Source organism: Homarus americanus, unplaced genomic scaffold (genome assembly GCF_018991925.1).
Source record: "Homarus americanus isolate GMGI-L3 unplaced genomic scaffold, GMGI_Hamer_2.0 scaffold36622, whole genome shotgun sequence".
Lineage (NCBI taxonomy): Eukaryota > Metazoa > Arthropoda > Malacostraca > Decapoda > Nephropidae > Homarus > Homarus americanus.
The window spans coordinates 196,585-211,041 of NW_024724145.1; the positions used below are offsets into that span (position 1 = coordinate 196,585).

A 14,457-nucleotide genomic window follows, 5' to 3' on the forward strand; every position below is an offset into this window, starting at 1 on the left:
TGTGCAAACCTTTGTTCTAATCCTTTCACTATGGGACGACACTTTTAATATGTTATTCGGTTAACGACAGACCATTTTATTCAGCACCTAAGGGTTAAAGAGACCTTTCACGCCGACATACAATGGGAAACGTGTGTGTGTGTGTCGGCGCTCAGTCCCAAATTCCAGAGCAACAATGTCAATCATCAGTTTGTGTGTGGACGACGGTGTGGATGGACGGTAACCTCCCCCGAGGCGCTCGCTAAACCCAAGCTATAGTACTTCCCTGCTTTAGCTGTTACCAGAAGCTAGTATACACAAACGTAACTTGCATCTACCTCTCTCATAAAGCCACATTGGTGAGTAAATACATTGGTAGATAAACATAGATAACTTTAGTACGATTATCAGAGTAGATGATGATAATTAAGACAAAAAGAGAGAGATATTAGATTATGTTAATTTATGTCACAAAAATGATTCGTGTCAACTAATACACCATTTCAACTTTCAATCGTTTGAAAAGGTATGAATTTATATATGGTCAGTTATGGGATTGTGGGATTGTATGTCATGGTTTTGTTTTTGTAATTATATATATTTTCTTCCATGTTTATTGGGATGTTATGTATTTGGGCAAATTTCTACTGTTGTTAATTGTAAGTTATTCATAATTGTGTTGTGATTTCTGTTTTCAATATTTTATTAATTATTTTCTTTCTTGGAATTTATCTTCTCTTTGGTATCTAAACAGAACCGATAGACCGTTTCATTTTGAGAATTTTATGGGAAATTTAAATGATTTTTTTAATTTGTTCACTTTTAGGAATTTTTTTCTTGTAATATTTGTTTTAAATTTTCAATGGGTTTTGTACTTTCTTGAGAGATGGATTTTAGGTTAGTTTGGGAACCTACTGTACACGCTATGGAAGATTTTACAGTGTGTATTAAGTTTCGTTCTTACTGGTGTATTTTCTGCTCTTAAGGATTCCTCAGTTATATGAAATTTGGCGTTTCTTGGATTTTTGTTTTTTTTAATATTCCGAGATTTTTTTTTTGAGGGGGGGGGGTTGTTATGTGATGTCTTATTATTTTTACATTGTTTTGGGATTTTCTTTAGGGAATTTTAGGCTAAATCTACAGTTTAAGGAATGATTAATCTAAAAATTTGAATTTTCTTTTAGATTTGTATCAATATTTTGGTATTTTATGTTGTTTTTCGGATTTTGTCAGTTTGTCGATTTTCTTTATAGAATGAAGTGTTGGAGAAAATGGCTGGTTCCTGTTGAATGGAGTGCCAAATATGCCCAGTTAATGTGAAGGTTTTTATGGAATAAAATGTAACACATTCCGACATATTTTGAGAGTTTTACGGTGAATTTTCATTGGATCACCAGATTCCTTTCCCCCTTCCCAACTTATCTTACGAAAAGATTAACCACCATACTATTAACCTAACCTAGCTTAACTTAACCTAACCTATAGAAACTAACCTAACTTAACCTAACTGAATATAACTAACCAATCGCTAGCTTAACCTAACATAACCTAACCAGACCTATCGAAACGTAAAAAAAAAAAAGAAAAAAGAAAAAAAAAGGGTTATTTCTCTGAACATCCAGGCTCTCGTTTTCAATTAATGAATAATAAAATAAAAAGTGCTATTGCTGTTTTTTTTTACATTACAACAAACATCCCCAAAAATATTCTGCCCCCTCCCACCAAAAAAAAAAAGTGGCAACCCTTTCCTTAACTTTAACCAACAATTGTAAACATCACCTAGCAGGAACAACGATGATACTTACAATGTTTTTAGGTAACACCAAAATTTATAAAGATACTTGTCCGTTGTCTCATAATAAGAGTAGCAGAAATAGTACTCACCATGGCCTGGTGGTAGAGGAAGCCTTGGCGTCACCCGTCATGTCCTGGGCCAGGGACCATCCTGTCTGAAACAACATTCATGAGTGAGGCCACAATTCTGCTTCAATTAGTCTAATTATATACAAATGTATTGATATTTAAATCAATATTCTATTCAGTAACACAAGGGATGGTGGATATTTCCATCCATGAACTTGACACAATGAAGTACCAGAAGTCATAATGGTCGGAACCCAAAGAGTAACTCACTAAAACAAACTACATGAGCGATGCCAAATTATGATGGATGTCAGTAATCTGACATCCGATCCATCACTAATGCCAAATACTTGTACAGTATGTCCTTATATCACTCATAGTCCTGCCCACTGACAGGTTTCAGTCATTATTCTAGGTTATAATGCTTTAATATGCTTTATGTGAAAGCCCATTGTTGTTAAGTAATATTAACCAAGAGTTTCCCACATAGGCTACCAGCTTTCTAACTATTTATGGTATCTGCTGAAAACAACTTCTTCCCCAAGTCGAGAAAACCTGCAAATTAGTCACACAGGTGAAGATTCGGAAAAGTCAACCACAGAACTCTATATTGATTTGTATACAAGAAGATAAAGCAAGAAAATAAGAATACTTTAATCTATATCGTTTTTGTCGGAAATTTATATTTATTTATTTATTTTTTTTAACTTTTCTATTTAATTTAAAGGACTGCAATTTTGATCACACAACGTGGGCAGGGGTTTCAAGTAGAGGGAAACTGTGGGATAAAAACATGAAAAAAAAACTGACAAAACTTAACTTAAATATTAAAGAAAACTTCATATAGTCTACTTTTTGAGAACAAGGTTTTATGTTAAGGAGTCGAGTTAGGAAACATTTGAAGAGATGAAAAGTTCTTCAGTTTATCAAGAAATTGGTGGAGAAAATAATTTTCTGCCAAGAACTAAACTTAACTACTCTCAAATATCAATATATACCATTATGTCTAACTTAACCTAACCAGGCATTGAACCTCTACCTCCAGAATCATCTGATATACCTAGAAAAAGTGGGATCACCTGAAGAATCATCGCCCCAGCTTATTTAACCTAAAGATTAAACCACCCTAAAACTATTTTGGGAGGATGAGGTTAGATTAGGATATGTTAGGTTAGATTTAGGTTAGGATAGAATAGGTTTAGGTTAGGTTAAGTTAGCATTAAGGTAGTTGATCTTCAGGTGAAATACGCTGGGGCGATGATTCTTCAGGTGATCCAAAAAATGCAACACAGAGAGACGAAGATGATTCCTGAACTATGTCATCTTTATTATCTAAGTCGACTGAGGGCCCAAGTACTAACAACTCTTCACACAAGGCACAACACCAACACGAGAGGATATAACTACAAGCTTGCCAAGTTATCGCGCAGATTGAATATAAGAAAATATTTTTTTACACACAGAGGGTGGTCGACCTGTGGAAAGGTCTACCAGCCCAAACTGTGGAATCAAGAACCATATTGGGCATCAAAAAAGCCATAGACAAAATTATAAAGAAAAATAGAAGGATCCTACACAGACTACTGGCCTCCTTCCCTCGGTATGGTTACATCTAGTGAGTGGCCATTAGGTAAATAAGGCAAATATAGAGTTCCATGGTTGTTGACCTTTACAAAATCTTAACCCTCACAGGAATTGCATGTTTAATTTTTAAAAAATATTTCAGTATAAATAATTGTCATGCGTCCGTCTTGTCTGTCCATTAACAATGTTTGTTTCTTTACAAACATACGAAAGATGATAACAAATTCAGTGACTGGTACCACTATCAAGGAATGATTGAAAAAAGGTTAGGCCCATGGGCGACCAGACACTAATACAATAAGCTCCAGTGCACCGAGGCATGACTTTGAATGTGAACATGTCTGCTACATCTTTCGCATTTGTAGAAATGTTACAGTTTGAGCAACACTTAAACATGAAATTTTGCTTTAAGCTTGGCCAGACGGCGACATCAACACACAACATGTTGTAAGGGATTAATGCAGATGCCGCTTATTCTCAATTTAATCTGCATAAACTGTTACAAGCATGATGTGTGTTTCTGTCACCGTCCAACCCGATTGCTGACAGACTTGGAAATTTTCATCAGCTCGCTAATACAGTATATAGGTATTATTGCAGTTTCGTACAACCGCGGAATATTTGCATTTTTTTTACCAATCGATAGACTGAATGATTATGCAACTTTTTTTCTTCTATATACTACCCTGGGAAATGACTTATATATGCCGGGGGAGGTCTAGGAGGCGGAGCTACACCGGTTAGGTTAGGTTAGGTCACTTTTAGGTCATAGAAAAAAAGCGTCTCAGTATTGTCTGAACTATTGACTGCAAAGATAACATTCTCGAGATTTGGTGGTTGTCCCAAACAGTAAATTTACCTAAAATTAATGGTAAAGTTGTTTGGTTACGTTAGCTTTCCTTAATTCGATGCTAAAAAATATGCAAGGTGCCCTACCAAACTATTCACTTGTATTAAACAGCTTATATTTGATGCGAAATTTTTTTTAAATCCAGTTTACAATATGTCTTCTTTCACTCCACCAGCTGACAATGTAAACATAGGCAGGGAGGGATTGATTAGCTTCACAAAGGTTAAAAGTATTCAAATACTACTTGACGAATCATTCCTAAATAAGATAATGTTTGATTCGTATTTAAAACAATTTTTATTATTTTTAGGAAACATCTACAGTCCTTTATTATGCTTTCACTGCCAGCGGGTGGACCGAGGCGCCATATTGTAAATAAACTGCCAAAATTTGCTTATTATTCATTTAACTATGACAATTTATCTATGTTTTCCGCCAAGGCCTTGTGGAAAGTTATAAGCATTTTTTGTGGAGTGATTGGTAAGAGTTTTTTAGGGGTATAAGGTAATGTTATATAGTTGTAGAAGTTGGTTGTGTTATAAGCCGAGTCAGCCCCAGTCCTCACCGTACCACTCACTGTACATCCTCATATTTAACACATTAACCTCAACAAATATAACTCGCTTTGGCCACCACTTACCTCTTAGTTTTATTTTCCCATCAGCAACGATTAAACACTATAACACTTCACTGTGGCAGTTGTTAACTCAACGACAGTAGTAAACAAACTGACTCACCGTTCGACCGTCGCTGTTCATGACACTGATTCACAAAACACCTCAAAGCAGGTGTCGGAGCTTCAGGGGACTCAATGAACCTGTCTCATTACTGTGAGAAGACTTCGATTGTCTCTCTCTCTCTTTTTTAATTTTCCAAGTACCTGATTCGTAGATATAGAATCCATGTGGCCCACTGAGTTGAGGGAGGGTCACTCATGTGGCCCACTGAGTTGAGGGAGATTCACTCATGTGGCCCACTGAGTTGAGGGAGGGTCACTCATGTGGCCCACTGAGATGAGGGAGGGTCATTCCATACATTCACGATAAAGAAATATAGTAACCAAATATTATTTTCTACAGTATTGGTCTCATAAATATATGTTTTTATTATAATTTAATCTTGTTCTCACATTAGTGATTTGTGTATAAAGCCGCCAACCATGATCAGTTCCACCTGTTGGGATGGGACATTCCCACCGTGTTGGCTCACTGTACTTATTTTTTTAATACAGATTGAAGCCCCCATATCCGGAAGCTCCCAAAAGACGGCATTGTTTTCGGAAATTCCTTTACCCCGGCAAACCTCTTAAAGAACAGTGTGATCGGATGATGACGTGAACGTAAATTCTATTACCCAGCAAACCTCCCATTGAGCTGCATCATCGCGTAGTTTCGCTTGTTGGCCGCAAATGTTTTGGTGACGTGCCAATCGCTCCCACGTTTGTTTGATGTCACAGCTGAGGGTGACGGTGTTATTATTTAAGTGTTGCACTTTTATTTGACCCAATACATTATACATATAACATAAACTCTGTACTAGTTTGTATTTTTCTACACCTAAAACACTTTGTCATGGGGTCGATGTTTTCCGAGCAATGTTACCTGACGTGTTTCTGAGAATGAATAAACATATACGATTTCAAATGATGTGAATCCTTCCAGGCTTCAGATATTACATGACTTGGAGTGGATGTCATACATGGATACCAACGCCATGCCAGTTATCAACAAGATCTTACATCCAATGGAGCGAAGAATTATTGGGAAGACATGGCAAGATGTGAGAGGTACTATAATACCCTTCACAACGAGGGTATACGTGACGCTTAGACAGCATGGCGAACTGGGGTGAGCGAACCCACAACGTCACGATGAGATAGGCGCCATGAAACCACTGTGCCACACTGAAACTTCTCAACCACAATACAATTAACATATCAGCAACATGGTAGATCCCATGTAGATTAATATATTGTATATTGCTGTAGCTGTTCACTCATACTATCAAGTAATATTTGCTTAGTCACTCTTCATAAATCAGTGTTATTGTAATCATCAGTCAGCGGCTTGGTAACATATCCCTTGTTTCTACCCAGTTTATCATACAAGGACGACTCCCTCCCCCAATCGTACCTCCACCTCTAGCTGTTGCTGATATAGGGAACAGACTTATGGTGATACACTGTGGATCATATCAAAACATTTCGTCTAGCGTTCCAAATTGTAGCGATGAGAAATCTAACGATACTTTTTTGGGGGGGACTTTATAAATACAAGTATACAAAAGAAACGCGACCTACTGTAAATAACGGTGATATCATAAATTCAGCTCCGAGGGGGTTCTATTATTGCCAGATGTGGGAACTTCAACATTCATGTAAATTATCGTTCCCTCTGTGTGTGTGTGTGTGTGTACGTAAATAAAATAAACCTCATATTCACAAATTTTACATATTTTTACTTACTAAAGTAATCAAACACAATTATTACATTAACTATTAATGACCTACAAACCAACACGTCAGTCGGTAATAAATATTCTTAATACAATTTCCTTTGATGTGTCTTGAATATTAAAGCTACCCGTTGCTATGAACCCATTTTCTTTGTTCCAGGTCTTAATCCATTCACATATATACTTTAATATTTATAGTACTGCTGCTGTGTATTAATATTGGAGGATTGCGAAATTAAACACCATAAATAAAGAACTAAGTGACACATATCACCACTTTGAGAACAATAACGTTGATGTAGTAATGTGCTTCAATAACTGATGTGTAAGTGCCTGTTCTAGATTAGTATACACAGTAGTCTTATTAGCATATACACTAGTCTTATTAGCATATACATTAGACTTATTAGTATATCCAGATACAAATATGTTACATTACTAAATCTTTGCACCTCGTTGTATTAGAGGTTATTGATTACGAAAAAATCACATCTTGCATTTTTAACACGATGTGTCCCCCTCAAAAAGAAAACACTAATAATAATAACAATAATAATAATAATAATAATATTTGCCACTAAGTCCTTCGAATTGGCAGTTTGCCTTATATTCCAAAGCACATGCCTGTAAGGAGGTCAGAAATCGGCTTTACCGACTTCTATGAAACTTGATGACAACATAGTGTGGGATCCCTCAGATGTTTGTAGCCACTTTTTTTTTCAAATCGGGTAAACCAAAATTAAAATAATAAAATAATTAACGGAAATGTGGCATTGGACACTGTCAGTTGCCAACGAAGTTATCCAACCACCATCTAAGGGAGTTTTGTCGGGTGTAAAGACGCCAGATCCACAAATTACATTCGTTTAATAATGTTATTTTTGTCGACTTAATATCAACGCTTTTCATACCTCACCTGCCCTCCCCCACCTGACTTCAATCAGTAGTCTGGTAATGATTCACAAGGAACCGTCACAATGTTTTACAGGCAGACAAGAAATATATATCAGTGTATTTTCATCATACAAGATTAAAATTTTGATGTCTAATGTTAATTATAATTAAATACATTCATTATATATATTTAATGGGTCATGAAAGATGTAAAAGGACTGTAGCAGCTAGAAGAGTCTTAAACTGTACCAAACTTAAGTCTATGCATGTTTGAATGTACAGTACAGTCACTCAAATAAATTATCTCTACTTGGGGTGATCCGTGAAATTCAGAATGAACACTATGACTCCTGTTATCTCGATAGGGTTGTCAAAATCCTTCGTCCGTTCTGTTATATCTTTTTAAGACAATTTTCTAGAGATAGTTTTTCGAGTGACTGTTACGAGAGTATAACTTTACCATTACTACAAACAAATAAATCAGTAAATTAGCATAGATAAAAATGTATTTTCTGTATGTGGGAACGTCAATTTATTTCTCTGATCACACAAGGAATTTATTCTGTAGTGTTTCAGTTTATTTCCAGTTAATTTTTGTATCATATATTTGTATATTTACATATAATTCAAGTTTATTTGTGTTTATATACAATTATTTCCCAGACTCAAAGACGTTAATGTAATAAATTCTCACTGTAGACATCGTACAGATTTAATTTATTATACATATCATTAAAAAAATATTAATCCTAACGTATGATTTCCATTTTTGTTCCTTCCATAGATGCTGTGTGTGGGCGTGGTGGTGGGCGTGGTGATGGTGTTAGGAGGAACTATCGCCCTGGATGAGAAGCTTTACCAGAGATATAAGAACAATGCTGCCACTGGTTCTATCGCGGTGGTGAAGGAAGTATGTATTCTGAACTAATGTTCAATATGGGCTCGTTAAATAAATGTTTATCTAAGTAAATAATCTAAATTAGTAAATGTTTGCTAAATATGTTTCTAATTATATAAATGCTTATATAAGGTAATCCTTATTGTTGTAGTTAATATTTTAATTATTAGTGTTTTCTTAAAAGGGGGCTCATTTATATACATTATAATTAACCAACTCGTCACCCAGTTCTCTTCTCGCCTGCACTGCGGACTGGCCTCTATGCAGCTCTCCGGTGAGGGGTACAATCTGAAGACCACAGCTGAGGATAAGTATGAGTGTACAATCTTCAGTGTGGTGGACGGTGTACTCAATGACACTGACAACAACTTCTACTGTGGTGGTAAGTGGTGGTAGTGGCTAGGGTGTGGTGGTGGTATACACTGATACAATGTTTACTGCACATAGTGAAGATATACTGTACAAAAAGTATACTTAGTTTAGGTTTCACGTAGATCCACAAAGGAAACGTGGATAAGATAAATCTTGATAAAATCACACAGGAGAAAGGGTAACAAAGGAGCACCTTAGCTTTCGGGATTGGAGACGAACCTTGGGATTGGAGACGAACTAGGAAACAGTGATCATAAAGCCATATATTTTAACATAATATGGGATGGCAGGAAGAAGGAAAATTCGGCCTTGATCCCGGATTTTAGGAAGGCTAATTACGGTAGCTTAAGGAGAGACCTAAGGGATGACCCTATGGTCAAAAGATTAATCCCCCCCACACCTCTGGAAACTGTCAACTTAGGACGGGATAACCCCGAATTTAATTTAGCAGCTACTTATGAACAATTTATTGCGACAATCAATAATGCCCAAAATAAACACATCCCTAAAAGAAAATTCAGATCGATACGGAACCAACCAAAATGGATGAATAATAGACTCTTAGATCTTCTAGGGAAAAAGAAAGGAGTATATAGAAAAGTTAAGAAAGGCGAAAATCACTTACTTGGTTACTATCAGAACCTAACAAGACAGGTAAAAACAGAAATTAGGAAAGCAAAGAGAAATTATGAAATCAAGGTAGCAAACGAATCGAAAAATAACCCCAAAGCTTTTTATCAACTGTATAAATCAAAGGTTAGAGATACAATAGGTCCCCTTAAAACTACGACAGGAGAAATGACTGATGATGAGTTAGAAATGTGTAGTACGTTAAATAGTCATTTTCGCTCCGTATTCACAAATGAAAACCTAGCACAGTTTCCAGAAGTTCATAAGGTATATAACGACAGTATAGAAAATATGTTGATGAATATCAATATTACTAGTAACGATGTGCTTAAAGAAATTAACAAACTGAAGCCTCATAAATCGCCTGGTCCAGACGAGGTATATGCTAGAATATTAAAAGAATGTAGAGATGAGTTGAGTAATCCATTAGCAGTTTTATTTAATAAGTCATTAGAATCTGGCCTAGTGCCAGAAGCTTGGAAACTTGCAAATGTAGTTCCGATTTTCAAAAAGGGTGATAAATCAATTGCATCAAATTACCGTCCCATTAGTCTCACGTCAATCATAGGCAAGTTGCTAGAAGTCAATTATTGCTACAAAAATCAGAAGTCACCTTGAAACATTCAACTTAATTCATTCTTCTCAGCACGGGTTCACCCAGGGACGTTCTTGTCTCACAAATTTGCTTAGCTTTTTCTCAGAAGTATATGAAGCGGTAGATAATGATAAGTCATATGATATAATTTATTTAGATTTCAGTAAAGCATTCGATAGAGTCCCTCATGAGAGATTGATGAGGAAGGTAGAAGCACATGGAATAGGTGGATCATTATTAAAATGGATTAGGTCATGGTTAACTGGTAGGAAACAAAGAGTCAGCATAAATGGGATTAAAGTCAGACTGGGTGGACAAAAGGAGTTCCCAGGACTGTATTAGGCCCTCTGCTGTTTGTTATATTCATTAATGATCTTGATTTAGGCATAACTAGTAGGATTAGTAAATTTGCAGATGATACCAAATGGGAGAGTGATAAATTCAGACAGTGACTTTGAACACCTTCAAAGAGATCTAGATACCTTACATGAGTGGTCAGTAAACTGGCAAATGAATTTTAATACTGATAAATGCAAGGTACTACAGATAGGGAAGACGAATACAAACGTTAAGTATAAACTAGGTAACACGGAAATAGAAAATTCAGTTTGTGAAAAAGATTTAGGTGTATTTGTTAGCAACGACTTGAAACCTAGAAAACAATGTATTAGCGTTCGCAACAAGGCAAACAGGATTCTTGGGTTCATATCTAGGTCTGTGAGTAACAGAACTGCTGACGTTATCTTGAAATTTTACCTAGCATTAGTAGCTACACATGGATTATGTGTTCAGTTCTGGCAGTCCTTATTATAGAATGGACAGTAGATTCTTTGGAGAGAGTACAAAGAAGAATGACAAAAATGATCCATATTATTAGAAACCTTCCATATGAAGAAAGACTGAAAAGCTTAGGGCTATATCTGCTGAGAGGCGTAGAGTTAGGGGGGGAGATATGATAGAGGTGTACAAGTGGGTAAGTGGGATTAACAAGGGTAAAATGGAAGATGTTCTGAAGCTCAGTAATAACGAAATAACTAGAACAAAATGGCTTTAAATTAGATAAATTCCGATTCAGAAAGGATATAGGCAAGCACTGGTTTGGTAATAGAGTTGTGGATATGTGGAATAGGCTACCGAGTGCTATAGTAGGATCGGGGACGCTCGGGAGCTTCAAGACGAAGTTGGATAGGCACATGGAAGTGCTGGGATGGGTGTGAAAGGGATCTGCCCTGCATGGGCCAGTCGGCCTCCTGCAGTATCCCACTTTCTTATGTTCTTATGTTCTTATGTTCTTATGTTTATTCAAGACATCCTCAGAGGCAAATATATATATTTGCTCTATGTATATTTTTTATAACCCAGCGATATCTATGTATATTATTTGTATACCTGTACTCTCTCTCTCTCAATACAATATAAATCGTTTCACAGTGTGTAAGGAAGTGGGTGAGTCCTGTACAGAAGACTGGGAGTGTTTCGTCCTTACGGAGGGCGCGACCTGTGTCCTGGGCACCTGCGACTGTGACCTCGGCTATGACCCCACTGATGGAGTCTGTGAAGTAGGTCAGTGGACGTATCCCTTAAACAAGTATCCTAAAAATAGTATCCTTTAAGCACGTATCATTAGTGAAACGTGTTATTAGTTTTTAGGTCTAGGATAGATGCCTGCTCTCTCTCTCGGTAATGTAACTCTCGAGGTTTCACACCAATGGCCAAATTTGTTATGGTTTGTGAGATCAATAACCAGTTTCACAGTTGTTTGTGTATGCTATAAACGCTTAGTTTCACCAAAGAACGTTATACAGTGAACTCTCCATAATAACGGACTCATCTCCATATAATCCGTTAGATGAAGTATCACATCTAATGTACCTTCGATATAGCGGACTTATCTCTCCATATCGTCCGTTAAATAGAGGTTTCATTGTATTTTAGTTAGTGTCATCTCTTCCTCGCCCAACAGCGCCAGCGGCCTTAGGAGAGGACTGCGAGGCGGATGTGCAGTGTCTGGCCACGTCAAAGGGAAGCGAATGTGACCCGACCAATAAGTGTGCTTGTGCTCAGCACTTCTACCCCAACGCTACAGGCAACGGTTGTTTGATTGGTGAGGATATTTTGGCCAAGTTCATTAAGCTATTTACTGATCTTATTCATTGACTTTACTTCCACACGTAGAATGAGGGGCGATATGATCTAGGTGTATAAATGGAAGTTAGGGCTAAACAAAGGTGATATAACAAAGGATTCAAACTATCCAACCAGGAGCGAACTCGTAACAATGGTTTTAAATGAGAAAAATTTAGATTTAGGCGCACGATAGGTAAACATTGGCTTGTAAATAGAGTAGTGGATGAGTGGAACAAGTTACCAAACATCATCATTAACTTGAATGCGCTGGATAGCTTCAAACATAGGTTGGATGGATATATGAGTGATAGGGGTTGGGTGTAAATGGGACTGCCCATTATGGCCCACTGCAATTTCCTCCATTGTTATGTTCTTAACTCACTCAATCTTCCCTTAATGCACTCAACCTGCCTTTAACTCCCTAATCTTCTCCTACCTCATTAACCTTCCCCTAACTCATTAACCTTCCCCTAACTCATTAACCTTCCCCTAACTCACTAACCTTCCCCTAACTCATTAACCTTCGTCTAACACATTAACCTTCCCCTAACTCACTAACCTTCCCCTAACTCATTAACCTTCGTCTAACTCATTAACCTTCGTCTAACTCATTAACCTTCGTCTAACTCATTAACCTTCGTCTAACTCATTAACCTTCGTCTAACCAGATTATGCTGCCTATGGATTCGTCGCCTACAATGGACGATGGGTCTTTCACCTCCCTGGGCTTCTTCCAATCTCCTGGGATCTGTCGTTCGTGTTGTGTGATAGCCTCTTCTCTACCATGTTTAAACCCAGAGATGCCAGTGAGTGGGGCTGGATGGATCAGAAGACGGGGTCTGTCTTGAACACATTTGCCATGTTCCCCATCAATGACCGAGACCAAGAAGGAGTGCTGATGTGGAATGATGGAACGGGTGAGTGCTGGGCGGGAGAGGTTAGCTTTGTTTAAGAGAAATAAGATTATATAAGGAAAGAAGTTAATAACTCGGAAATCGGAGAGAGAGAAGGGGAGGTAGAAGGAAGTGGGCTGACCGCCTTGCTACTGGCTGGCTAAGCTAATAGTGTGTTAAAGCTATGACTTGGACTAGTTATTGTTTGTGATATTTCTTGAAGCTCATTTACCTGTTGGTTCTCCTCTTTTGACGGCACTGGCACTAGACAGCCTACCCCATTCCACTTAAAGTTATTGTGAGGGGTCATCTTTCATATTCCGCCGACCCTACTGGCGGATGCTGGTCTAGGGAGATTGTCTATTGCCCGGCCGTATAGATCGGGAGTGATAATGAACTTCTTAAGGTTTGGTAACTTTGGGGAACCATTTAGGGGAGGTGAGGGAGACAGAGAGGGTAGGTAAGAGGGAGAATAATAACTTACCTCTATTATTTCTTCTGTTTCTCGGTATCAGCAGTGGGAGGTGAGAACTATCTCAAGTGGTCTTTTGGCAGCCCCACGGCATCGAATACTCCTATTACGAACTGTGTAGGAATGGTGCCGAGTATTCTGTTTGTTTCTCCTGAGTCCATAAACTTTGGTATTTGTGGTCTGATACTTCCCCTTGCATCTACGTTCTGTGAGGCGGATTTCTGAGGGAGAGAGAAAGAGAAACACAAAAAGATACAGTTAAAGAGAGAGAGAGAGGGAGAGAGAGAGAGAGAGAGAGAGAGAGAGAGAGAGAGTGTGTTGTGTGGAGGGAAGAGAATATATGATGTGTAGGGAGATACAGAGAGGAAGAGAGAAACAGACAGACAGAGACAGACAAACAGTGAGACAGACAGGCAGACAGACATAACTGTGTACAGAAACAGAAAGTTGTTTACTTGTAGATAAAGAAAAGTGTGTAGGAAAAGACAGGTGAGAAAAAAACAGGCCGATAGACAGAGATACAGAGAGAGAAACAGACAGACAAAGATACAGAGAAAGATAGAAGGGGACAGAGAGAGAGACAGAGGAACAGCGAGAGAGACAGAGAGATAGAGAGAGAGAGAGAGAGACAGAGGAACAGAGTGAGAGAGACAGATGGACAAAGAGAGACAGATGAACAGGAAGATAGAGGCAGAGCTACAGAGAGAGAGAGAGAACAGAGAGATTGAGCGAGACAGAGAGAGAGAGAGAGAGAGAGAGAGAGAGAGAGAGAGAGAGAGAGAGAGATGTTTGCAACCACACTCACGTAAATGTCTGCATGGTGTTGTGCGTAGATCAGCTGACATG

The 14,457-nt window shown here is 37.8% G+C and overlaps 1 protein-coding gene across 1 annotated transcript; it reads left to right on the plus strand.

Annotated features, from left to right (window-relative positions):
• The first annotated feature begins 204 nt into the window (after positions 1-204).
• Positions 205-14,185, plus strand: LOC121864069. The gene is made up of 7 exons (XM_042362969.1): positions 205-338; positions 8,409-8,534; positions 8,751-8,904; positions 11,551-11,682; positions 12,083-12,223; positions 12,915-13,163; positions 13,655-14,185. Exons 2-7 carry the CDS (start codon positions 8,409-8,411, stop codon positions 13,834-13,836), a joined length of 984 nt encoding a protein of 327 aa, XP_042218903.1. The 5' UTR covers positions 205-338; the 3' UTR covers positions 13,837-14,185.
• Positions 14,186-14,457: the final 272 nt, after the last annotated feature.

Excerpts from the sequence above, each read along its gene's own strand:
- LOC121864069 (XM_042362969.1), top strand. The coding sequence starts at position 8,409 with ATGCTGTGTGTGGGCGTGGTGGTGGGCGTGGTGATGGTGTTAGGAGGA. Across the intron at positions 8,535-8,750 it reads CTATCGCGGTGGTGAAGGAA|TTCTCTTCTCGCCTGCACTG; the intron begins GTATGTATTCTG and ends CTCGTCACCCAG. Across the intron at positions 11,683-12,082 it reads TGATGGAGTCTGTGAAGTAG|CGCCAGCGGCCTTAGGAGAG; the intron begins GTCAGTGGACGT and ends CTCGCCCAACAG.